This window comes from Pan troglodytes, chromosome X, assembly GCF_028858775.2.
Source record: "Pan troglodytes isolate AG18354 chromosome X, NHGRI_mPanTro3-v2.0_pri, whole genome shotgun sequence".
Classification (NCBI taxonomy): Eukaryota; Metazoa; Chordata; class Mammalia; order Primates; family Hominidae; genus Pan; species Pan troglodytes.
The window spans coordinates 16,054,261-16,082,102 of record NC_072421.2 but is presented as its reverse complement, the minus strand read 5'-3'; the positions used below and the strand labels follow the sequence as shown (position 1 = coordinate 16,082,102).

General features: G+C 37.9%; 1 protein-coding gene across 5 annotated transcripts in view; it reads left to right on the top strand.

Moving 5' to 3' along the window:
• The window catches only part of PIR (pirin), a 109,293-nt gene that overhangs the window by 5,140 nt on the left and 76,311 nt on the right, over positions 1 to 27,842 (top strand). For all 5 annotated transcript variants that reach the window (XM_016943453.3, XM_016943450.3, XM_063804490.1 and 2 more), the window contains exon 3: positions 8,665 to 8,757. In XM_016943453.3, the coding sequence (XP_016798942.2) occupies positions 8,665 to 8,757 (93 nt within the window). The remainder of the gene's footprint in view (positions 1 to 8,664; positions 8,758 to 27,842) is intronic.

The window sequence follows — 27,842 nt, the reverse complement described above, 5'->3', positions numbered from 1 at the left end:
TTACTCGTGAATTTTTGACCATTTAGATTGTTGCCATATTATTTTTGCACTCTACATACTACCAACTTGCCAGAAAGGTAGACTCCCTAACCCTCCCATCAGCAGAGAATGAAAGCATCTGTCTAACATCAAGAGATTACTTCTTTCTTTTTCTTTTTCTTTTTTTTTTTTTTGAGACGGAGTTTCGCTCTTGTTGCCCAGGCTGGAGTGCAATGGCACGATCTCGGCTCACCGCAACCTCCACCTCCCTGGTTCAAGTGATTCTCCTGCCTCAGCCTCCCAAGTCGCTGGGATTACAGGCATGCGCCACCACGCTTGGCTAATTTTGTATTTTTAGGAGAGACGGGGTTTCTCCATGTTGGTCAGGCTGGTCTCAAACTCCCAACCTCAGGTGATCCGCCCACCTCGGCCTCCCAAAGTGCTGGGATTACAGGCTGAGCCACTGCGCCTGACCAAGAGGTTATTTTTCAAACTCTGCACCAAAGCTTCTGTCTCTAAAGAAATATCTCATAAACTTTGGACCCAGAGCTATTTTAGCATAGTGTCTACAACAGCACTCAATATTCACAGCCGCAAGTGTTTTGACTCCTTTGACTGCAAATGTGGAGATAGAAGAGGAATATACAATGCTGTCACTGAGCCTTTCTGTGATTTAATAACAAGGAAGAGATGGAGTGGGGCTGGCCCACACCCTTCATCACAGTTATACATGGGCCAGCCTAGCCAGACTGGAATTTGAATGGCTGAGTAGCATAGGTGCTAGGGAGTGGTTCCTCTGTGCTCCCAGCAGGAGGGAAATCCACTACTAATCTGCACTTGCTTCTATGCCCACTCCTGCTACCAGACACTCCTCGGTGTAATGTGATTCTCCATGGGTCACTCTTATTTTTATTTTGTTAATGAAGAATTTCAATCATCATAGAAAAGTAGAGAAATAGTATGACGAATCTCCATGTTCCTTGCATCCACAATGATCAACTCATGGCAGTTTTATTTCATCCATATTATCATCCATTTCTCCCCTCAAAGTATTTTGAAGAGAATTCCAGCCATTATTTTATTTCACTTATAAATATTTCAATTTGTGTCTCTAAAAGATAACTTGAAAAAAAACACTACAATCTCATTATCATACTTACAAAAATTTTAAAAATCCCTTAATATCATCAAATAGCCTTGACTAATCTTGTTCTTCACTGATTTAGCCTGTGTAGATGATGCTTTTCATTATCAAGGTCTCTAGATATTGAGTCAAGGAAGTGGGCCATATAGTCACAGCTCAAGTCCATTCAAGGCTGTATCTAGACCTCAGTCTAGGATATGTGCTGCAGTTTCCTTCTGCCTTCTCATTGTTATCCCCAGGTTCCAGTCTAGAGGCCGAGTAAACCCAGAAGGTAGCCTGAGGTGTTGGAGTCTATCTTGAGGAGCCTGTTCCTTCAGCTGCTCCCGTATTGTCTTGATGTAGGCTGACCTAGAATCACCTGATTCTTGGCTACTACCATAGGAATTATTTCCCTTATATCAGTTAGGATTAGGTTCAACTGTGTGTAACAGAAAGCATCATCCAAAACCAATGATATACATAAGTAAGTGTTTGTTTCTCTTTTGTAAAGTGCCAAAATAGGCACTCCAGGGTGGCCTTCCACTCTTATCAGGAACCTGTGTTCATTCTATCTTAGGTCATAATTCTTAGTACATTCTTAGTGCATCGCCTTATAGTCCAAGACAGCTGTTAGGGAAATGGCAACCATTTACCCTCTGGCAAAGAACGGAGGAAGAGGGGAAGGGCAAAATGATACTCATCTGCTGTCCATCCTCCTCTTATAAGGAATTTTCCTAAAAGTTCCACCCTGCAACTTCTACATTGTAGCTAGATTCAATCATATGAACACAACTAGCTACAAGAGATGCCATGGACCTAAAACAAGTACCACTCAGTATATTATGGAGTACCTTTTATGTACACAGAATTATTGTAAGTTCAGTGGAGCATCATAAAAAAGCATAGCATCGGCCCCATCCTCAAGGAACTATTATTCTTGGTAGCTACTTCCAGTGCTTCCTGTTGTAAATAAAATTCCAGGCTTTATTATGGGAGTACCACATGCCTGAGGGGTGGTGGCCACAAGTTTTGATTGACCTTTTTTTTTTTTTTTTTTTGAGACAGAGTCTCACTCTGTCTCCCTCGGCTCACTGCAACCTCTGCCTCCTGGGTTCAAGCAATTCTCGTGCCTCAGCCACCACGCCTAGCTAATTTTTGTATTTTTAGTAGAGACAGGGTTTCACTATGTTGGCCAGGCTGGTCTCTAACTCACAGCCTCAAGGGATCCATCTGCCTCGGCCTCCCAAAGTGCTGGGATTATAGGCATGAGCCACCGCGCCCGGCCTGATTGGCCTTAAGAGACTAAAAGAAGTAGACTGGAAGCTGCCACTTGAATTCAGCAGCTAAAGGATTTAGAACTATTTGAATGAAAAGAAATTCTCATGTGGCTCAAAAACGTTAAAAGATTGTCAATTTGATATGTAGAGAGAGAAAGATGTGAATGAATTGGGGACTTAGTGAAAACATTTTAGAAAAATCAGAGTTTTGTAAATTAGATCTTGTCTACAGATAACACATGTTTATTTTACATGCTATTGAATTCCTGCTAAATGTTTAGAGAATGTTAGGAAGTTTGACGAGGACTAATACCCAGTACTGCAAATAACACTTTAGTACAACAGTCTAATGCAAGATATTCTTACTTTTTGGAGGGAAAGTGTGTCTTACACATATCACCAATTTTCTGGCAAGATAATCAATTCATCCTTCTGACTCTTACCTCAATCAGCCCCCTAGCTTCTTCAGTCTCTTTCTTGTGCTGACTTTCTTCCTATGTGTGTTCATATTTCATGGATTGGTGACCAGAAGGATCAAATGGGCAATAAATATGACAAATAGTACTGATTTGGTCTGAATCTATGTGTCTTCCCTACTCCAAATTCCTATCATGAAACCTAACACTCAATATGATGGTATTAGGAGGGGAGGCCTCTGGGAGGTGTTAGGTCATGAGGGCAGAACCCTCAGGAATGGGATTAATGCCCTTACAAATGAGACCCTGGAGAGCTAGCTGGCTCCTTCCACCATGTGGGACACAGCTAGAAGGCACTGTGTCTGAACCAGAAAGTTGGACCCTCACCAGACACTAAATTTGTTGGTGCCTTAATCGTGGACTTCTTAGTCTCCAGAACTGTGGGAAATAGATTTCAGTTGTTTATAATCCAGCCAGTTTATAGTATTATGTTATAGCAACTCAAACAGACTAAGACAGAAAATTGGCACTGAAATTGGGATCATTCTTCCATTGTCTTGAACAATAGGTCCTGGTTTCTGTTTTGATGGCTGACAAAGCTCCTTATTAAATGGTGAAATGGTCATTTGGCCACACCCTTGGTGTTTTCTCCTGAACATGTTTCTCATTTTTTATAATATGGGTAGGCTGAAAATTTTCCAAATCTTTAAGTTCTGCTTCTCTTTTGATTAACAATTCTGCCTTTAAATTATTTTTCTCTTCTTGCATTTTACTATATGCCATCAAGAGGAACCCAGTCTCTCAACGCTTTGTGTACAAATAGCATCAGCTAAACATCCAATTTCATTGCTTACAGGTTCTACCTTCCACAAAACACTAGGATATGAACACAGTTCAACCAAGTTATTTGCCACTTTATAACAAGGGTAATCTTTCCTTCAGTTTTCAATAACATGTTTCTGTCTAAGACTTCATCAGAATGGCCTTTACTGTCCATATTTCTACAACGATCTGTTCAGGATTACTTAGGTATTCTTTAAGAAGATTGAGGCCGGGCACAGTGGCTCGTGCCTGTAATCCTACCACTTTGGGAGGCTAAGGTGGGTGGATCACTTGAGCTCAGGAGTTTGACACTAACCTGAGCAACATGGTGAAACCTCGTCTTTACAAAAAATACAAAAATTAGCTGGGCATGGTGGCTGGCACCTGTAGTCCCAGCTACTTGGGGCACTGAGGCGGGCGCATTGCTTGAGCCCAGGAAGCAGAGGTTGCAGTGAGTTGAGATCATGCCATTGCACTCCAACACGGGCAACAGAATGAGACCCTGTCTCAAAAAAAAAAAAAAAAAAAAAAGAAAAGAAAAGAAAATTGAGACTGTATCTACAGCTCTCCTCTTTTCTTTCTGGGCCCTCACCAGAGTTGCTTTTAATGGTTCATTCACAGCAATGTAGGCTTTTGCTAGCATGACTTCAAGACTTCCAGCCTCTACTCTTTAAGTTTAAGCAGTTCCAAGGCTACTTCCAGTTTTAGGTATTCATTACATCAGTGCTCCAAGTTCTTGATAATAATGAATAACTACTGTTCTGAGGGTGGTGGATGGTGATAAGGGTAGGACTAAAAAGAGAGAACCTCTTGGTTTTCACAGTTTGACAGCAGGGCATATTTGCTCATATAAAACTCTTCGATACAAAGAAACAATAAGTATTTCTTTATCTTGTCTTTACCCATATTTTAATAGAACCACAACAACACAGAATTTAAAAGTTATCTTAGAGCTTCAAACACTTTGTTTTGTACCTAGGGAAGTGATGGCTGTGATATTTATAGGACTGGTGCAGTATAATAGATACCACCCATCTATGTAGAACCTACAGTGCTTTGGGCACTGGACCAGGTGTGCTACATTCATTGTTTTCAATCCTTATAATCTTCCAAGGTATATATTATCATGTGAGGAGAAAGCAATGTATAATAAGGTATGAGAATTCTCAACCTCTCCTCCTACCAATCCCAGTTCTGTTCCTGGACTTTTAATAAGCCGATGTGGAAAAATGAATGACAAGACTGAAAGGAAACAAATTTGCTTGGTTGATTTTCACTGGAAAGGGCAGAGACTTACTAGTGGAAGAGAAAAGAGTAAATACAGAAGGTGAGAGGAGAGGAGAAAAGGAAAGAGGTGTCTTCAGATGGTTTGAAGTGATTTGAAGAGTTAGAGTGAGAGAAAATGGAATCATGGGAGACAGATATATACATGGAGAGGGGTAAGAGGGATTTTAAGCATATCTTTAAATTGAAGCCTCTTTTGGTGTTTTTGAGAGGATTCAATAAATAATTTGAATTTATTTTCAATTACTTTTAAATATTGGACTGGATGAAACACCAGGTTGAGATAGGCTACAAAGTGCCCCAGCTTTATATGGGTTGCAGTCCACATTTTCAAATGAAGAAATTGAGAATTGGTTAGGTTAAAAAACTTGCAGTAGCTTGTTGAATTTATATATATATATATATATATATATGTATATGTATAATGTATATGTTATGTATATGTGTGTGCGTGTTTTTTTCATAGAAAGTTAAAATAAGAAAGATAAAACCGGAGACTGAGAAAGTTGCATACTTTAATTTCTAGTAATATGACAGAGTAGAAATCCTGAAATAAATAACTTAATTAGCTGAGCTGCCAAGAGGTTGCTGAAACTCTTAGAGTATAAAACAATAAGAAAGAAAGAAAAAATGGAAAATCTGAATAGTTTCATAGCCATAATGGTAATTGAATGAATACTTTAAAAGTTTATAACAAAGACAGCAGGACCAGAAGATTTTATAGACAAATTTTACAAAATATTCAAGGTGTAAGTAATTCTAATAATGCACAAACTCTCCAGGGGATAAAATCCAAGGAAGCGCTCCTCAAATCACTTCATGAAGCTGACATTACCTTGCTATCAGGACCAGACGAGGACAGCCAGTGAAAGAATAATTACATCACATTTATGAGAATGTTTGCAAGAATCATAGAAAATTAACCAACCAAATACAACAATGTATTAAAAGATAATATATCATGACCAAGTTTGGATTATCTGAGGAGAGCAAATTTGGTTTAATGTTAGAAAATCTATTTGTGTATTTTATTAACATTAAGAGGTTAAAGGAGAAAAAATCATATAAGTGTCTCAATGGTGTGGACAAGACATTCGACAGAATTCAACATCCATTCATGTTTAAAAAACAACTTTGTAAACTAGAAGTAGAAGGGAAACTCTTTAACCTTATGAAGGGAATCTATAAAACACCTGCATTAAACAACCAGATTACCAATAAAACTTTATAAAGCAATCTATGTAAAATCAGGTAGAAGACAAGGATGTCTACCACCACCATTTCTACTCAAGACTGTTGTAGAGATGCTCGCTTGTAAAAATACAAGAAAAAGAAATAGAAAATATAACGATTGAAAATGAAAAAAAAGTCCCTTCTTATTTGCTAATGGGTGTTGGTCGAAATGTTACTACCAAATATTCATTCCTTCTCTATAATAGGATTTTACATCCGCATCCATTTTTAGGTACATTACCCATGAGACACATAGGGAGCGATTAAGTGCCCTCCTCCCTGACTTTGGGCTTGGCCATGTCACACGCTTTGACCAATGGGATGTGTTAATGTGATTGTGAATGGTTGACTTGACTTGCTTTTTGCTCCCGACCTTGGCTATGAGAACATAATGCCCTCCATAGTGGCCGCTGTTTCAGCTTGAATCCCAGAGTGAGAAGACATGTCAAGGCCAGCCAGGCCCATAAAAACCCAGAGAAATTGCAGTCTGCCACGGCTTTAATCCAATGCAAGACAATTTTTTTGTGTGTGAACTATTAAGCAAAAGTTTATTGATAAATACACTGGTGATATGAACATCTACAAAGAAAACCCAAAAGAAGCTACAGATGAATCATTAAAATTAATAAGAGCTTAGCAGGGTTCAAAAATTGCCTAGCGCATGTCTAATTTCCAGCAGCAAACTGTTCAAAATATAATGTGTAAATGCTGTTTGCAGTAGAATTCCATTAAAAATACAAGTTAGCTAGAAAAATAATTTTAAAAAATATGTAAGACCTTTATGGAGAGAATTGCAAATCCTTATTGAAATATGTTTAAAGACCTAAATAAATGGGGATAACCATGGTTCTATTGAGGAAACATTGAGGAAAACTAAATATTATATAAATGTCAGTTCTTCACAATTTGATCCATAGATTAAAACTAATTCCAATCAAATGTTCAAAATTTTTCTTCATAGAATTTGATAAATTTCCTAAAATTTATATAAAATAACATGGTCAAGAATAAGCAAGACAATCACAAACATATGTTGATGACAACCAGATATGTTTCTACCTCTCATTTGAGCTTGAGATTGATCTTTAGTTGTCTGCTAGCCTTTGCATAATATAATGTGCACTTAATAGTTCTATTTATACAGATAACATTTATATGGATATATCAAATTCAGTATGACCTAAAATGAAGTCATCATAGCTATTTCAAGGCAGCTTCTTCTATTATGTTCTTTAAGTGCTGAATGGCCCTACCATCTTCCCAGATACCATAGTTAAAAATTTGGGAGTCAGTTAATGCTCTTCCTTTTTGTCTCATAAATATCTACCCAGTCACTCAACCACTCTCCATCACTACTGCCATTGCCTTAGTTCTGGCCTTTGCCTTTGCTCAGACTATTTGAGATAACCTTCTAGATATTCTTTGTTTCCTGTCTTCCTTTACCACAGAGTGATCCTTCTAAATCTGATCATATCAAACTCTGATGAAAACTCCCATCACCTTCAGGATAAAATCCAAACTCATTTAGGACTTGTCCTCCATCGTCTGCCCATGTATCTCATAATTCCATATGCATCTTTTGCCCCAACAGATTAGTTTCCCTTAGTTCTTCAAGCATGCCAAGCTGTTTTTCTGCTTTTCTACCTGGAATATCTTTCCTTCTCTTTTTCTCCCATCTACTTGATTAACTCAACCATGTACTTCAAGACAGAGATTAAGTGCCATATTCCTGAGTTTTCTGACCTTCTTTGATCCCTTCCCACTCTCATATGTGTAAAATTGTCTTCCTCCAAAGCATTTATCATCTTGTTGCAATAATTGATTTTCTAGTCTGTTCCCCTGTAAGATTATGAATCTGTTTAGGATACAGAATACATCTTGTTTGTACTTGACTATTTATATCTTAGATGATTATGAAATGTTTGTCCACTCTTTGCGCTTCTCATAAAATGACAACTCTCTAACACAATCCGTAAATCCTTGTGTGTGTGTGTGTGTATTAGTCCATTTTCATGCTGCTGATAAGGACATACCTGAAACTGGGCAATTTACAAAAGAAAGAGGTTTAACTGGACTCAAACAGCTCCATGTGGCTGGGGAGGCCTCACATTCATGGTGGAAGGCAAGGAGGAACAAGTCACATCTTACATGGATGGCAGCAGGCAAAAAAAAAAGAGAGTTTGTGCCGAGCAACTCCCATTTTTAAAACCATCAGATCTCGTGAGACCCATTCACTATCACAAGAACAGCACAGGAAAGACCTGTCCCCATGATTCAGTCATCTCCCACTGAGTTGCTCCGACAACACATGGGAATTATGGGAGCTACAAGATGAGATTTGGGTGGGGACACAGAGCCAAACCATATCAGTGTGTATAAGAAGTTGTTCCTGAAAGCAATTTTCATTGTAAAAAGTTGCCCATTGGCTATGTAGTTTTCAATGAGGCTTGCTAGATCTGTTAATAAATGTAGCCCCTGGTAGTATGGCTTAAAAGACATAACTAATCTGCAAATTTTATTTTTATTTCAGTTAAAAAATCTGGATCCGTTTTTACTGTTTGATGAATTTAAAGGAGGTAGACCAGGAGGATTTCCTGATCATCCACATCGAGGTTTTGAAACAGTAAGTACAATAATTTGACTGCAGAAGTGTGTATTTTGAAACATACCTCTTTCTTCTAATAGAAAATTCAATTTTAAAAGCAATAAATAATAGGCTAAAAATTCATTTATAAGTTGCAGGCTATTTTACATAAGATATACTCAAATTTAAATATTTACTGTTTTTAGTATTCTTTGAATTTATGCCACCAAAAACATTCCTATTTGTGCAGTTAATAAGTTGGCTTATTAAAATATTTTTGTAATTAAAATAATTCATTGGGGATAGAATAAACTATTTGTGATTAAAATACTTTTTTATATAGAAAACCTGTTTCTAATCATGTCACTACCCTCCAGTCTGGGCAACAGAGTGAGACCTTGTCTTAGAAAAAAAAAAAAGAAAGAAAAAAACCTGTTTCTATCTTGTTTCTACCCAAGAATGTTCAGATGTGTGTAACCTCCTGTAATATTATAAACTCCAAAAAACAATCTAAGAACTACATGAGTATTTATACTAACTTCTAAGGAATTATAGAATCAAGGGGCCCAAATATAACATAGCCTAAAAATTAGGATTTTAAGGACATACATATACATTTACTAGTTTAATTGCAAAATTTAGAGATTCTACTGAACACTTAATATTCAGCTTTAGTTAGATACAGAAATAAAATGTGTAACATAATATTGTGGCACTTTCAAAGATTCTCATTGTCCACACACATATATTCTGTGGAAGCTCAGGGATCGTTACTTCCTAGTTACAATGTTTAACCATCTACTCACCAGAACAACCTGCATTAGTAGAGAAGAGACCAGGGCTTGTTAAAGGCTCAGTGTGTTTGTAAACCCAATTAGTGAATGAGTAAATATTTATTGAAGGCTGGCGATATGCAGGCGTTGGTGTAGGGTGATCTTTTGTATGTTAGGGTGTGTTGTGTGTTGGGAAGTGTGAGCAGAAAGCAGAGGGAGGGAGGCTAAAGAAGGGTGAGGCATGATCCCTGCTTGCCTCATATGCAGTCTAGTTAAGGAGGTTCAAGATGTTTGGGAAAGGGCACCACCACAGTGTAAAAGGATAATGAACCAAGAAGTTTCTGGAGGTAGGATCAGGGTAGTTGGACTCTTTTCCCTTCCTCATTTAGCCATTCGCCTTCCAGTTCCCTTCTCTGCTAACATGTTGAAGGCGCTGTGGCTTGCTTTGCAGCAATAATGGAAGCCATTCCTTTCACCTACCCTACACTCATACTGGATTCTGACCCTGTTCCTGGAAGATGTCTCCACTCTGTGCTCCTGCTCGAGCTACTTCTTCTGTGCTCCATCCCATAGCTCCACTTACCACCTTACTAATCCTTCAAGGTCTTTTCGGATATCACCAGCTCCATCAAATTTTGCAGACAATCCCAAGAGGATGCACTTTCTCCTTCATTTGGTCCTCATCGCATTATATTTTTACCAGTCTCATGCACATTATGCCTTTTTGATGACCTTGATTGTATTCTATCTGTCTTGCATTAGAATTGGGGATTGCCTCAACCTCCCCTCACATACCCAAGAGGATCATAAATTGCTTCAGCTGAGATCATTCTCTGTGTTCTCTATGTGGAGATACTCAGTAACTACTGGCTGAATTTAACTGGATAATAAAAAGTTGAAGACAATGAATATATTAAATAAAATGAATGATTAAATATATTACTTTCATTTCCATTATGGAAAATGCTTTTTGGGGGGGGAATGCTTTATAAATTATAAGGTACTCAGCTTTAAGCAACTCCCTCAAGGAGTGCAGCTGTAGAATATTAGTGTTTGGCTCTTTTAAGAATTTTCTTTAAAACTGTAACTGTAATTATTTGTCAGTTCATTTACTTGCTAAAATTCATTTGTAACCCCCAAATCAGTACCTGTGGTGCTTTTGTGGTAATTTGTGGGCATGTGTAGAGTGGCAAAAAATTTGAGCTGCCCAATGCACACATTCCCAGCTGAGGTTGAATGAAGCGATGCTCTTTTTTTCTTGTTTCACAAGAAAGTGACCTTTCACAGTGTATTTAGTGCCACTTTGTCCACACTTTTGTGCTTTGTGTGGGTAATTTCACTGTTTAAAATGGCTCCCACACACAATACACTAATGCTGTCTAGTGTTCCTAAGTGTAAGAAGGCTGAAATGTGCCTTAAGGAGAAAATATGTGTCTTAGATAAACTTTATTCAGGTATGAGTTGTAACACTCTTGGCCTAGAGTTCAATGTTAATCAACAATATTTGTTAAATAAGGTGTCTTTATTTACATACATAAAACAAAGTCATGTATTGATCAACTGAGCAAAATATTGTGACCAGAGGCTTGCAGGAACACAATCCTGTATTTATCCTAGGAGCAATGGTCTAGTATTCTCTAATTCAGTGATCATGGCAACTATATAGAACATTTTTTCTATAAAAATGATGAGAATCAACTGTATCAGTTTTCCTCAGGAGTGTAGGTAAGCCAGAGACTCAAGTGGTAAGCCATTATCTCTTAATGTGAGCTTTAAAAGGCTGAAATTTAAAGCCAGCCCCACTTGTACTCTCTCATCACCTCCCTGGAGCATTTTCTAAATTATACAGGCTTGTAAATTTTGAAAATGCTGACTAGGATAAAGAACAAATTTAGAATCACCTGTGATGTTAGCTCACCATCCAGAAATAGCTATTGTTTTTATTTTGATATATTTTCATTCAGTACTTTTTTCTGGTACCACATTATGTTTTGCATCTTTTTGTTAGCTTAGTATTATACTATAAGCATTTAAAAAATATTATTTAAAAAACTAATTTTAATGGCCTCATTAAGCATCTGCCACGATGGTTGTACCAACTGATATCACCACAGTGATGTGTTCTGAAGGTTCCTGTTTTCCCTCAACATCAGCAACATAAATGTATTTATTCGACTTTTCTTACCTTTGCCATTTTTACAAGTGAAAAATAATGCTTTATGATAGTTTTAATTTATATTTCTCTTATTTGAGCGAGATTGATTTTCTTTTCATTTTAAAACATTCATTCACCATACATATTTAATATTCTTGGCTTTTTTTTCCTGCTGGGTTGCTGGTATTCTTTTTATTATTTTATAGAAGGTCTTCATATATTAAGGAAGTCAGATCATTTTCAGTGATAGGAATTGCAATAGTGTTAAGAGGGATTGGGCTTGTTTTGTATGCCTTCAGAGGTAAACTTTTGAATACAAAGCATAGATACAAAATAGAAGGAAGAACTTTGTAACAATTAGTTATGCAAAGGTAGAATAACTAATATAAGCATGCACTGGAACAACATAAGCATGTACTGAATGGTCACATACTTGATGTGTTATCAGGATCAAGGTCCTCAAAATAGTGATGTGCTGGAGCTCCCATTTATTTATTTTTTAATAAAAATGAAATTTTACTAACACATAAGTATAAAATGTAACTAATATACATATTTTGAGTGCACACTCACATTTATTTTAACTGGTAGTGATACATGATCAAAGAAATGTGGAAAATATTATTCTATAAAATTCTCATTATCTCAGATGTGACCCATGAACCAGCAGTGTTATCATTTGTAGCCTCAGTCTCCACTTCAGAGCTCTGGATCAGAATCTACATTTCTACATCATCAAATGATTGATATACACATTAAAATTTGAGAAATGCTGGTCTAGATCTTCCAAATCAGAAATACGATTCTATGAGATAAGTAAGAGAGAAAACCCAATTTTACTGGGTTAATGGCTAAGCCATTTTTAAACTTAACTCTTAGGTTTGAATAGCTATATATTTTCTATTAAAAATTTGCCTGAAAATTGAGAAGGCGTACTCTAGGGAACAGGCACAGCTGGTTGTCACAACACAAAAGGAGAAATGCATTCAGTTTTTCCTACCAGGAGTTTGTTTTCTGGGGAGGATTGTTTTTCAAAAGGCCTGAGTGGTAAAAGGTGAAATACTTTTGCATTTACCCTGTTTCTGGTCAGGCCTGATATTGTGATTTGTTTAGGGCAACTTCAGTTATCAGAAACAAAGAACAATCAGAGACATGGGAAAGTCCTGCTAAAGTTTAGCTCGAAAAAGGAGGTACTTATAGATCAGACTCCGTTGATGAACCTCTCACCTAGCTTAGGAAGAAACATGTGTTGTGCCTTTTGAAATCATCCTTAAATGATAGCCTCTGGACTTTTCAGGTTTTAGCACTGAAAGGCTCCTGTCCCCAGGAACCTCTCAGTCCTTAGCAAACTGAGATGATTGGTCACTCCTGTTTAATTAAACTTAGGAACTATTAGGAGAAAACCATCCTGCCTGCTTTTCAGGGACATTTTAGGATGGCCTTGTCTACTGTGTTCTCAGTTAGGCTGAGAACTGTTTTTAAAATTTTTTCACTACAAGCCTCAGCAAGTTCTTTGATTTTGTTCACGAGAACAAAACCACCCTGTTTCCAAGGGTGTGCCCATCAGAAAAGCCACGCTCATAATTACTTGTTGGTAGCTGACAGTGTTTGCATGCAATGCCTGAACAATACCCAGGAGAGGAAGGGAAAGGTCCTGGTGATTCACACCTAAAACTTATGACCTGATTCAAACCTCCCACCTCCCACATAGCCTGTTTTTTTTTTTTTCTAGCTTGCTGTGCACCACTTTCAAAAGCAAACCGTACCATCAAGGCTGAAAAAAAAAAGACTTGATTAAATTCAACATCCATTTTGGAAAACCGGGAAAGGATACTTTTTCAATATCATAAAGACTCTCTATTGTTCAGGGAGCATCTTTTGTTATATTTAACACTGAGATATTAGCTATATTCCCTATTAATATGAGAAAGAAGACAAGACTGTCTACCAGTACCATCACAGTTTAATATGGTTCTGGAAACTTTGAAGCTATTAATAAGTAAGAGTTACAGTGTTGGAAAGGAGGAGAAAAATTATTTGTAGGTAATAAAATAAGAATGAAACTCACAGTGGCTTAATGTGGCTTTGGTTGGTGATATGACTGGAGGAGGGAGGAAGGCTCAGGATTTGTCCTGAAGTTGTGATTACAGTGAAGCACACAAATCTTAGCATATATATTCATTTGGCATGATTTGAGAGTGAAGGTAACAGATATAAGAAGGAAGCTAAAGCCACCTCTACTCTCAAGACACCCCTTGGCACCACTGTACTAAGAATGTCAACCAAAACCTATTAGTAAATGGCTGGATATAAAATAACTATGAAAAATCAATAATTCTCCTGCTTAAAAGCAATAATCAGATGTAATGGTGGTGTTAAAGCAAACTAAATATGGCTTGAGAAGGACTCTGTATTTCTATATTTGAGTCCTTGTGGACGCACCATAACCTAAATTAATAGATAGACAATATTGAAAACCTAACTTAGAAGTATGTGCCAGTAACAATAGCTGGGTCTTGGCTAATCCCAGCAGCCATACTTCAACCACTCATACACTGCTGAGTGTTCAAACAAGGCAAACACTTGTTTGAACCAATCCAGCTGTTTCTGTACCTCACTTCTGATTTCTGTACGTCACTTTCCTTTTGTTGTCTATAAATTTGTTCTGACCACGTGGCATCCCTGGAGTCTCTCTGAATCTGCTGTGATTCTGGAGACTGCCAGATCTGCTAATCATTTTTTTTTCTTGGTCCGTTAAACTCTGTTAAATTTAATTTGTCCGAAGTTTTCTTTTAACAGGGGAAAGCATCGTACTCATAATGGCAGTAAGAACCCGATATAATTCCCTAGAAAAAAGTTATTCTCCTTTAACCCAGTAACCCTACTTCTATGACTGTATTTCTGGGAAAAATCCAAAGAAGAAAGGCTTATTAACAAATGTTTATTCTGGTACAGTTTTTAAAAAATAAAAAACAGAGGCTGGGCGCGGTGGCTCACGCCTGTAATCCCAGCACTCTGGGAGGCCGAGGTGGGCGGATCATGAGGTCAGGAGTTCGAGACCAGCCTGGCCAACATGGTGAAACCTTGTCTCCACTAAAAATACAAAAATTAGCTGGGTGTGATGGCAGGCGCCTGTAATCCCAGTTACTTGGGAAGCTGAGGCAGGAGAATCGTTTGAACCTGGGAGGCGGAGGTTGCAGTGAGCCAAGGTTGCGCCATTGCACTCCACCCTGGGCAACGAGCAAGACTCTGTCTCAAAAATAGATAAATAAATAAATAAATAAAAATAAAAAAGTATTCAAAATAGTAGAGGAATAATTATATATCTAGAAATTATCTATAAGAAAATTATTATATATTTGAAAGATGGAATGTTATGCAGCATTATCTATAAAGACAAATATTGTAGCCAATTTAAATATTCGTCAATCATAAACTGTTTAGATTGTTTTTTTTAACCTCCACAAGTAGTGACTTTTTGGATGCATAATTCTTTGCTATGGGGGGGCTGTTCCACGCATTGCAGGATGTTTAGCAACGTCCTTGGCCTCTACCCACTCGGTGCCAATTGCATCTGCCTACACCCAGTTGTGACAATAAAAAAAAGTCTCCAGACATTGTCAACTGTCCTCTGGGGGTGTGAGAGAGGGCAAAATCACCCCTGGCTGAGAACCAGTACTTTAAATATATGTGCCCAATAGCATGGCTTACCATGCAGTCATTAAGGAGAATGACATGGCTTGATAGGTCCTAATATAGAACAATCTTGATGATATTTGGAAAGTGACAGAGGCAAGGTGCACAATTCTTGTGGCATAGTGTAGCATTTATATAAAAAGCAAAAACTATGCCTTTTTTCTTTTTTAAATGGCTTATTGCCAAGTTTATTGTGGGGAAGATGGATTATTATAATGAATGATTATTTCTACAGACTATCCTGATGCAAATAAAATAAAATTACAAAATACATGTTATAGTATCCAAAGAAGATGGTGTTTAAAGAGAAAATGAACACATCATAACAGGTACAAATATGTATTTACAAAGCTTTTTAAAAAGTAGTGGTTTATATATTTATAGGATTGCACAACCATCACTGCTGATTCCAGAACACTTTCATCAGCCCAGAAAGTAAACCTGAACTCATTATCAGTCTTTTCTCATTCTTCCTTCCTCCAGCTTCTAGGAACCACACTTTCTGTCTCTATTTATTTGTCTATTCTGACTATTTTATATAAAAGGAATCATATGGTATGTGGCCTTTTGTGGTTGGTCTCTTTCAACATTAGCATAATGTTTTCAAGGTTCATTCAGTTTGTAGCATGTATATTTCTTTATATGCCTGACTAACATTCTATTGTATTGTATGGATATTCTATTGTATGGATAGACCACATTTTGTTATCCGGTCATCCATTGGTGGACACTTGGGTTGTTTCCATTTACACCTTTATTCATAGACTTGCCTGGATTATCTCTGAAAGGACCCCCAAGAAACTCGTAATGTGACCTCTAGGGAAGGTTAGTGGGTGACAAGGGAAAGTTGTGGACAAGATTATTGGTTTTCGCTGAACCCTTTTTTTCTCTTTGTACCTTTAGAATGTTTAGTTGTATTTGTTAATTATTTAAGAAATTCATGTTTTCAAAATTCCTTCTTCGCATACCAGCCATTCAGATATTTAAAGATGAACTGTGCCCTCATGGTTAGTGAAGGTCCTGATGATCACTTGTTCTCCAGGAACTCTTGCTGAGGCCTCCTACTTGGGTTTGCCCTCTCCAGATAAAGTGAACCTTACCTGTGTTCTATTCCTGTCAACCAGATAAGCTAATAATATATGCCATTGTGTAATGGGGATGAGGACTTTCTCTAGAAAACATCTGTGCACCATTAGAGGGGCGCCTGAGATTTAGGAGTGCCTTAAATCAAAAGGATAACTTTCTCCTCCACAACACGTTGCCTAGCTGAAAGGATATTAAAATAGTGAGTGCACTCATGAGTTTAGAAGTGGAGGCAGAGGACTTTCAAATTGCATGAAAGTTAGAAAATAATTAAGGAGGAACAAGATGGGTATAGTTGAAGAAGTTTCATGTTTTGAGGCAGAAGCTATCCCTTCTAACAGAAGGATCTGGGAGGGCTTCAGGGAAAATTTGCCCATTTAGTAAGGCCTTAACCAATAAGTAAGATTTGACTCTCTGGATAGTGGAGGTAAAGGTGAAAGTCGCGGTATGGGGATATAGTAGAAACAGTGAGTCGTCTAATCGGGCTTACAAATGGGATGTGGAAGGATGGGAGGTGGAGGAGTATTATAGGGTCTAAAATTTTAGGTTGGGCCATTATTGGGGAAGGCCCAAGCTTCGAAGCCCAAGCTTGATCTCTAGCTATAGATGAATGAACAATATTTCACATCCTGAAACTGTCAACTTAACACAATCACGTTAAAATAAAACCATCTTTAGCCTAAAAGTTCTGCTTTTTGTGGAGTGCTGTCTATGTCAGTGGTTCTCAACTGGAGGTGATTTGTCCATCTGGGTCATATGGCAATTTCTACATTTGATCTTAGCCAAAAGCCCGAGAAGCGACTCATTTGCAATTTCTGTAGTCATTTCTGAGTGTCACAACTGGGGAGTGCTACTGCCATCTAGTGGGTAGAGGCCAGGGATGCTGCCAAACCTCCTACAGTGCACAGGCCACTTCCCACAGCAAAGAATTAAAGCCTCGTCTGTGTTAACAAGCGTAGGTCACATGAGGGAGAGTAGAAATTTAACTGAAATATTCTTTGAAAGTAGTCCAAATAAATTCCCAACAAATTTCCCTATACATCCTACCCACACCACATTGCAATTACAAACAAAAACCATTCATGTCTTAAAGGCTACATTCCAAGAGTTTTTAAGTAGAAAAATTGAGTGTTGGGGGGGTGGGGGGCCGGGGTGCGCTGGGCGCGGTGGCTCACGCCTGTAATCCCAGCACTTTTGGAGGCTAAGGCAGGTGGATCACTTGAGGTCAGGAGTTCAAGACCAGCCTGGACAACATGGTGAAACCCCGTCTCTACTAAAAATACAAAAAATTAGCTGGGCGTGGTGGTGGGCACCTGTAATCCCAGCTACTCGGGAGGCTGAGGCAGGAGATTCGCTTGAACTCAGGAGGTGGAGGTTGCAGTGAGCTGAGATCACACCATTGCACTCCAGCCTGGGCAACAAGAGTGAAACTCTGTCTCAAAAAAAAAAAAAAAAAAAAAAAAGAAAGAAAGAAAGAAAGAAAAATTGAGTGGGGGGAAATGTAATAAAGACTATAAGCCAATCATTAAAACATTATTTTATATCACCAAATATAAAATAAAGCTTTTCAAGTGAAACGAGAAATAAGTCCAAAGTAAATTAACATAGATCATTATATGATAAAAAGCTTCATGCAAATTGTCCACACTATTAACAAAGCTGCTTCAGAGTCATCCAATCAACAGACTCTTAGAATCACAGGCCTGACTACACGGGATTAAACTTGAAGGAAATTTGCCATGCAACAGTATTAACTACTGATATATGAGAAGCTTCATATGTTGATACATTACCTGTAAGCCTCAAAACAATCTTGAAAAGTAAAAATTGTTATCTCCCCCATTTTACACATGAGGAAACTAAGGTTCAGGGAGGCGGTGACTTGCGAAGTTCACACAGGCCATACAGAGCAAGATTTGGTGGGCCCATATGATCCCAGGCCCACATTTGTCGACTCTTTTTTGCTACCACTCCTTCTGGAACAAAGTTCCCTTTCTATATATCTGATATTTTCTCAATACTTTGACACATTCAGATGATTAAAAGATTTTTAATACCATTAGAAATGAGATTGTTCAGGTGACATAGACCATAAAACTATGAATAAACACCCCATACTCCTTCTGCCACTCACTTACTGTGGGACCTATGCTTTCATGGTCCAGGGATCTGAATTTTCCTATCTGTAAGTCCAAAATAGTGCTCTCACTTGTCCTCTGAACTTCCAGTATAATGAGGAAATGGGTTAGGTTGATTGTACCTGGCTATTTAAGGACAATCATTTACCTTACTTCTTATAGCTGCAACACTGTTCATGATCTAGTAGTAACATGATAATAAATTCATGTTTCAGTTGCTTATAACTTACTACAACCTAATTTTTCCCTCTTTCTGTATACCTTTTCTCCCCACCCTACCTTAATTTTTTCCCCCAAATTTCTTCTTTTTAAGACCCACCTGGGAGGATTCCACCTCCACGAATTACTCCCTCATTCCTCTGGAATCTTTGTCACAATCAATCTTTCTTCTAGATTTGCTTGTACTTCTCTTTAGCTTTCATTTCTCTTGTCTGCATATTTTAGTGGTTTATCTTCTGCTAGAGTGGTAGCTCCCTGAAGGTATGGAAGCAATGACCACTGTGTTCCTTCTAGGTGATTCCTGACTTCCTGTTTGTGAGTTTGTAATGACATTTTATCTTGGGTGGGCCAGAACAAAAGAAAGAAAAAGAAAGGGGAGGGAGGAATGATTAGCAAAGTAGTGGGCCTTTTCCTAGAGATAAATTTATTTTATTTAAAAGACTGTTCTTTATTCAGATATTGCTATTCTTCCTTTTTTTGGTTGTTAGAATGGCCTTTCTTTTATGAAATGATGACCATAGTAGATAATTTTTACCTTTCACAATCTGAATTTAAAAGTTGGCACCACCACCCACCATTGAGGAGTATTCTATAAAATACTTCACCAGTACTCTTCAAAATTATCAAGCTCATGAAAAACAAGGAAAGAGTGAGAAACTGTCACAGATGGAAGAAACCAAGGGGACATGATGACATGGATCCTGAACCAAAAATGGATATTCATAGAAAAACTTGTGAAAGCCACATAAGTGATATACTTTAGTTAATGGCAGTGTATCAACATTGGTTTCTTAGTCTTGGCAAATGTTCTGAGGTTATATAATATGTTAATGGCAGAAGAAGCTGGGTGGACTCTCCATACTATCTTTACAATTGTTATGTAAACTTAAAAATTATTCCAAAATTTAACTTTTATTTTTAAAAGACTAAGGAAGGCAAAAAATTGGCATCCCTCTCTCAGACCCCTTTATTTTAAAATGTTTTATTGCTTCTTGATGTCCAAAATCCTGGGGCCTGGGGCCCAATAACATCAAGTTCAATGATCACACTCACTCAAAGTTTGAGAAATTAAATCTACAGTGAATTGAATCAGGGAATCATAATAATAATGTACCCATAAAAAGGTGTCAGCTGCTTAATTAAATATTGTTATAATGAAATTTTAACAAAATATTAAAAGGAAAATCGACATGAGTCTCTGAAACCTCTTCCTCTGTAAGACCCCTGTGAGTCCCAAACCTGCCCAAGACCATATGTGCAAACAAGTGTTTTCAGGCACTTCATTCTTAGGCGTCTGCCTTAACAACTTTTAACTGGAGACTGTACTAAGCAGAAGAACTTCCCTCTATGCCACAACATAGCTGATCCCTTAATGACTAGATGGCAGCCTGCCACAGTGACACACAGTCTTTAAGCAGAGACGCCATGCATGTGCTACAAGACATATTTAGTAATCAGTGGATCTGTTGGCAAGACATAGGTCTGGTTTGGTGAGGTTTGATTTTAGGAAAAGAATGAGCACACATAATTTGTGTCAGCAGAGGGCTCTCTTAAGCAACAATAGTTCCGACTACCCGTTTATGTGGAAATTTGGGTAGTCATAGAAGTTAGCAAACCATTCCCTTCAGGCCCCTTCAGTATAACATGGAAATTAAAACAATGGAAATGAACATCTTGAGCACAGTTTTGCCAGATGTAGGTGGTGCCAGTTAAGAAGTTGGGCTGCTGATTACATGGCGACCCAGGCGTAGCTTGTCTGAAGAGATTCCCCAAAACATTTATTCCTGATCTGGGTTTGAAGGAGAAGGGGCATGCCTGGTCCTGGGGTTCTAGAAGCAGCTGGAAGTTTCTGAGGGAGTTTGTAATTCAGCTCTTTTGAGTAGTTAGGTTTGGGAATATGATTATCATAGAACCTTGATGTCCATGTCAGAAATTTTAATCAGAGTGAAAGAAAAAAATAGGTTTGGGAGACTTGAGAATGGGAACAACGTAAAAAAATAAGAGACAAATAAGTCAGTTGTTCTTTTCTTTGTAGTTAGATGGTAGGTAGAACTCTTTGATACCCACATCAAAGAAGGATTTCATGATCACCTCATCTCAGGATCCTGTAGCTTTGGGATCTTCCATAAACCTACTCCCTTCACTCAGAAATCATGAGGCCTATTTTCAGCTTTGTGTATATTAGCAGTAGGACCCTTTCTTTGCCTGAAATAGCCAGTTTGCCTGAAGCCATTGAAGTTGGCAAAGTCCCCTTGTTACCTGTGTGAAATCCCTGCAGTTCTGGCTCCTATTGCAATTGTCATGGGATTTCTCCTCTGAGACAAGCCCTGTGCTCCCAGCACATACGTTACTGGCAATATGCTGTCAGCATTTGTGAGGCAGCATGGGGGTGGGGGAGTGAAAGTAGTTTTATTCTCAGGGACAGATAATGTTGTTTTAGATCTTTGTTCTGCTATTGTTAACTGTAACCTTAATCTCACTAAGCCACGATGTTTTCATCAGTAATATATAGGTGATCACATATTTCCAGGATCAGATGCTTTGTAAATGCTGAAATGCTATGCAAATATAAGATGCTATTCATCCATCCATCCATTGATTGATTGATCAATTCATTCATTCATTGAACAAATCTTCAGTGCCAGCTGTATGCTAGGCACCATAGTAGCTAAGTTAAAAAAGGAAGTTAAAAAAGTCCCTGCCTTCATGGGGCTTACATTCTCTTAATGAAGACAGACAATAAATGAATAACAAATAATTACATAATATAGTGTCCCATGGTGAAAAAGCTAGGAAGAAGAAACAAACCATGGTTGGAGGATACATAATTGATTGATAAATTAGACCAGATGGGCTGGTTGGAGGTGGCCTTTCTTAGGCAGTAACATTTGAACAGAGGCCAGAGTGAAGCGAGGAGGTGAACTATGAGACTGTTGGAGGGGGTAGGGGGAACTATTCCAGGAAGCGTGAATGAAGATCCACGAATGGGATCTCTGCCCACGGAGCTGTGGTGGCTGTGCCAACTCTAGGACTTACCCATCACCTGTTATGGGCCAGGTGCTTTGCACACATTACTCACTTAGTCCTTACCACTCTCGGAGAGCTCACCTCCCAGGTCTATGCTGTACATGAGGAGACTGAGCCTCCAAGAAGTGAAGGGACTTCACCCTGCATACCAAACCTGGTAAATGGCAAACCCGAGGTTTGCACCAGAGCCCCAAAGCCGGAGTAGTTTTTGGAGACAGGGCCACACCTGCAGGGGGCAGAGTGGCGGGAGTCTCTGAAGCACTGGTGCTTCTGCAGGGTGGTGGCAGGGAAATGTAAGGCAGGACCTGGTAGAGCTTTAAAATACTCGGATTTATCCATTGGCCGAATACCTGAACCGTGTTGGTTATCTTTTCCTTTTTGTTAAAACCACCTTTTGGAACTTGTGAAGGTGCGTATGTGGGGTTGGGATTGGGTGAGTCAATTTAGTCAATTGGGTGATTTTCCCGGTTTCTACTCAAGTCATGAAAACATTTTTGTAAAATAACTTGAGTCCTTAATTGTATGGATTCAGACATCCTTGAAGACCAGTTAGCAGCTTCTATTATGCAATATGTTCCTTGCTGGCATCTCTCATCAGCCATGACCTCAACTCGTGTTTTGTTTTGTTTTTCTCTTTTTCCTACCAAGCCACTAGTAGACAAAAAACAAAAACAAAAACAAAAACAAAACAAAACAAAACAAAACAAAAAAAACAGCCACCATTTTAAAGCAAATGGAAATTAAAGGAAAACATAGTTTTCCCTGTAATATAAACATTTTGCTTTAAAGAACAGGTCTTGCATCTTATTCCCAAACAGTGAATGAGGTACTCAGACTCTGCCTTCTAAATACCAGCCAGAAAGAAACAACAAACTATATTATCTCTTGCGTTGTAATTCTTCAGAATTAATTTATAGCTCCTTGAGGTACACCTTTCCTAAACTTCACATGGCAAGTGACACTTTTCTTTCATCACTATTGGGTGTTTTGTCTTTCTGCCCCCAAACACAAACACACAAGGAAATAAGAACTGACAAGGAAGCAAAAATATTTAGTAAAGACCCACGGAAAGAATTAGAAGGAGGAAAAGAGGAAGCAGGACCAAGAAGCACGTCAAGTGCTTTAAGAAAACACCTGTTTCAGATTACAAATTTCTTACTTAATTAGACACATGCAACTCTTGAGTTTAAACATAACACTCACAATTCGTCAGCCACCCACGGCAATTCTCCAGGTGTTTGTGATTATGTAATGCCCTAAAAAATCATCTGGATTGTGTCAACTCTCAGAAGTACTGCTTCAGTTTTTTAAAAAATCCTCTACAGACATTAATTTATATGTAAAGTCTCAGTCTAGCATTTACACTACTTAGCAAAAAAACAAATAAAAGGTTATAATAAGTAAAAGGTCAGTGGTTTCCTTGGTTTCTGATTTTTTTTTCCCCAAAGGCTGAAAGTATGTTTTTTGCTTTAAGTAGTAAAAGATAGGCATTTTGAATTCAATAAAACTTCATTGACCAGACTTCTCTAATTCCGATTTTATGATATTTAGGATAGGAGCAACGAGGTTTAATTGTATAACCAGGGAAAGGAGCATCCACACTGCAAAAGTAGAGGAAAGGGGGGATAACTGTTTCCTGAATCTTTTAAAAAAAGTGTTGAAATTGCTTCCTAAAATCAAATTTGGAAAAAAAAATCTTGATGTCCACTTAGATTTTTCATCCTTAAATGAGTCATACTCACCACAATTTACTTTTTAAAGTTGCTTGACATATTTTTAGATGGTTAGCAACCTGAAAGCCCTTAGGCTTGGATAATTGAAAAATATTTGGGGATGGAAAAGAATATGATTTGAAAGGGACTCCTTTGAGAGCCCAAAAGGGAGCTTCAGCCCAAACAGAATGGAGATTGCCTTTCTCATGCAATTATTTTAATTAAAAATGCATGTGCAGCAGGAAAAGAAAAGCAATTCTAGACACCACTCCTTATAGTTTGGCTGATTGTTTGAAATCTGGAAACTTTTGTTTGTCCTCTTAAATTTTTAAGCTTTGTATTAGATCCTAAATGCTTTGTTCCTATTCTGACATAAGCGCTCTCTATAAAAAATGCAGGTCTTTTCCACACAGTAACACATGTTAAAGTCGGAGCTGCATTGTCCTACATGTAATATGGAGCTACTCTTCTGATTCTTAGTGTTTCTCCTTGTGTCTCACTGCCTTTCTATCCAGCCCCAGTTCACCTAAGCAGGGAACAAGATATTCATCAGCGTCTATGTAAAATAAACTATATCACTTACTTTCATCCACTGATTAGCGGCAGCATCTTTCTTTTTTCCAAAACAAAAAAGTTGTTTCCATTGTATAAAAGTCAATTAATTATTACAGAAAATTCAAACTGTCAGAAAAATGGAAAGAAACATATCTGAAATTCTACTATCTGGAGGTGACCACTGTTCACATTGTGATGTATGTTCATCCGGGCACCTCCATGCATACTAACACAACTTGATAATTTTATTTAAATGAGTCCATTTAAATACATTGTTTTATTTGTCCCCTTTAAATAGAATTGCTGTTCTGTAACCTGCTTTTCCAATTAAATAATATTTCATTTTTTTCTGTGTCAATAAATAAAGATCTATATCACTTTTTAACGGTTGCACAGTATTCTCTTATATGGCTACACTGTAATTTAGTTGCGTTACTTATTAACCTATCATCCAGAATGTCCCTGTCTTTTGCTATTGCAGTAAATATTGCAGAGAATGGAATTGTGCAGAAAATCTTGTATTTTTTTTGTTTCCTTAGATTTAAATCTCAGAAGTATACTATTTGCATTTAAATCCTTCATCCATTTGGAACATGTTTTTGTATGTAGTGGGGGATTACTGTCTTTTCTCATATGGTCATTTGTTCCAACATCATTCACTGGGAAATACATCCTTGCCCCACTGATTTGAAATTGCTACTTTCATATATTAATTTCCCATACAAATGGGTCTCTTCTATCCCTGTGCCAGTGTTGCATTGTTGCCATTACCATAGCGAGTTCCCAGATGGGGGTTTTAGACTTCAAACCTAGAACCTCTAATTTTTGTAGCCATCTACCTGTGACCTGCTGGGGTAAAGGCCCTGCCTAGGCTATTCTGTTCACAGTATACCTCAATGATATTATTCTGCAGGATGAAACGTGGAGAGTCCTTGTGTCAGCCAGCCCTGATTTGCACTGTATTATGTGCTCTATAAATATTTTGATTCAAGAACTGGCATCCAATAAAGTTAGCTCAGGAAGAGGAGAGTTTATTATAAATCTGCAATATAAAAACGTCAACAACATGACAGTAGCAAGGCTTTTATTGCTTTTAGTTTAGGTATTAGGAGGCATAATAAATAATAACTTGTTCTCCCAGCCTGAATTCTCAACCAATTGAGAAGATAAAGGAGTAAGAAAGATGGCAGACAAAAATACCTTTATTTCTGATAAAGCTGATACTGGAGAAGGTGGCTTATATCTGCGGGCAGGTGGGCTTCTGAATACTGCACCTGAAAATAAGGCAGACTTACTCAGATCTCACCAGCTGTGCTAGACCCCTGTAGGCTACCACCACGGGTGCTAGTCCCTCTCACGGAGACAAAGAGAAAGAGGACACTTGCTTTCTGTGGATAGGCTGACTCTCAAGAGGAGGGAGAGAGGAGGGGGCTTGGCTCTGCAAACTCAATTTCTACTTTCAACTCTACCAGTCCTACTTACTATATGTCTTCCTCATGAGAATATAAGCTTAATGAAGACAATTACTGTATCTGTCTTCTCCAATTTTTTATCTCCCAACACAGTACCTAGGACATTATAGGACTTCAGTGAGTATTTGTTCAATGAATGTTGTTGGTGCACTTACCTTCTCAATATATTATTTTAAAATTATTGTATCATAGGTTTTATATATTTGAATTGATATCTTATGATTATGTCCTAAATATACAAATATGTAGGGCAAAATAATAACCATTGCTGTTTATGATTTTTAAAACAAATTTTTGAATTTTCATGTGAAAAAAGACTATTTAGGTCTACTTTTTATGCCTTAGGATAAAGCAAAAACATAGACGACAAAAACAATCTGGCTTTGACATATTCGATGAGTGCTTGTATAGAGGAGGAAAGAACAATTTTGTTTGTGTAAAACAGCAATATCTGATGTATATGCTGAGAACTTCATAAATATTTTCTCTTCTCTTGCCTCCTGGGCATTTTTTGTTTTTCTTTCTTCTTTATATCTTACAATATTTCCACTCTGTTTTTTATTGTGGATTTAGGTATTTCTTGAAGGAGTTAACAGATAAATTTCCCAAATGCATACAAAATGGATGTCGAATCCAAATAGATTACACAAAAAGAGCCCATGTCCTGACACACAACATTTTACGCTTTAAGTGCTAAATTATATATTTCAAATAACAATGTTGCCATGTTCCTGAGGTAATTTTAAATTCTTACTAATTATTTGGTATCTTTTAATCTTTATTTGCTAATCACTATAGCCTTAAAATGAGAAGTTTAGAGTTGCTTGATTTTTCCCTTTAGTAGAATAATGAAATAAGAAGGGTTTACTTTTCTTCTGCTTTTTAGAGTTGATGCAAGTCTTGTTCTACCAAAAGGTACTGTGATTGCAGAAAGTCCTGGGAAGGTTTTTCTATCTACACAAAATGCCTACCATAGTTGACTACTGATTTTCAAATTCATTCTATCTAAACCTGTGCTATCAAAGGGAATTTTCTGTAAAGATGGAAATGTTCTATAATCTGCACTACCCAATATGATAGCCATTAGCCGGATGGGGCTTTTGAGCACCCAAAATGTGGCAGGTGCACCTGAGGTGCTGAATTTTAAATTTTATTTAATTTTTTTGTTTTTGTTTTATTTATTTATTTATTTTTTTGAGATGAAGTCTCACTCTTGTTGCCCAGGCTGGAGTGCAATAGTGCGATCTCGGCTCACTGCAACCTCTGCCTCCCAAGTTGAAGTGATTCTCCTACTTCAGCCTCCCCAGTAGCTGGGATTACAGGCGCCTGCCACCACGCCCGGCTAATTTTTTTGTAGTTTTAGTAGAGACAGGGTTTCACCATGTTGGCCAGGCTGGTCTTGAACTCCTGACCTCAGGCGATCTGCCCACCTTGGCCTCCCAAAGTGCTGGGATTACAGGTGTGAGCCACCGCACTCAGCCAATTTTATTTAATTTTAATTAATTTAAACTTAAATAGCTGCATGTCGCTAGTGGCTACTCTATTGGGCAGCATAGAATTTCTTTCCATTTTTAGATTTAGTATGGACATGTCCCTGGAAAAGTTGACTTATTTTCTATGAATTCATTTAACATATTTTATAAACATTTATTGAGCACCTAGTGAGTTTGTGTGCTTGGTGTCAGAAATATGTTTCCTTTGGATTTCCTGAGGCAGCTTTTTGGTGGTGTGGAGACCTCACATATGCCATCCCACACACCTGTGTGAACAAGCCTTGGTAACAGGGACCCTGCTGGTTCAACAGGAGCTGTCTCTCTTTCACCCCAATCTCCAGGGCCCACCATGCCAGGACCATCATCTGCTGGGCTGAAGGGGTGAGTGGTGGCTCTTTTCACTCAGCTGTGAGCTCTGGCAGGCTCGGGGATGCATCTGCTAGGAGGAAGGGGCACCTAGGTGAAATTCTGTCAAAGACATTGTATGGCTAATGTGGCCCAGTCACAGAGATTCTTTATCTCAGTTTACTCCTCTTAGTTGCTCCTGACACTTTCCTCAACAAATTTTCTGTGGAAAAAGCAAACACGTCTTCACAGCTACCCAATAACACTTTTTCTTTTTCATTTTTTTCAAGCTTTATTGAGGTACAGTTGACAAATAAAAATTGTTTATATTCAAGGTGTACAACGTGATGATTTGATGTATGTATACATTGTGGAATGATTACCACAATCAAGCTAACGTATCCATTACCTCACATAGTTACCTATTTTTGTGGTGAGAGCACAGAAGATTACTCT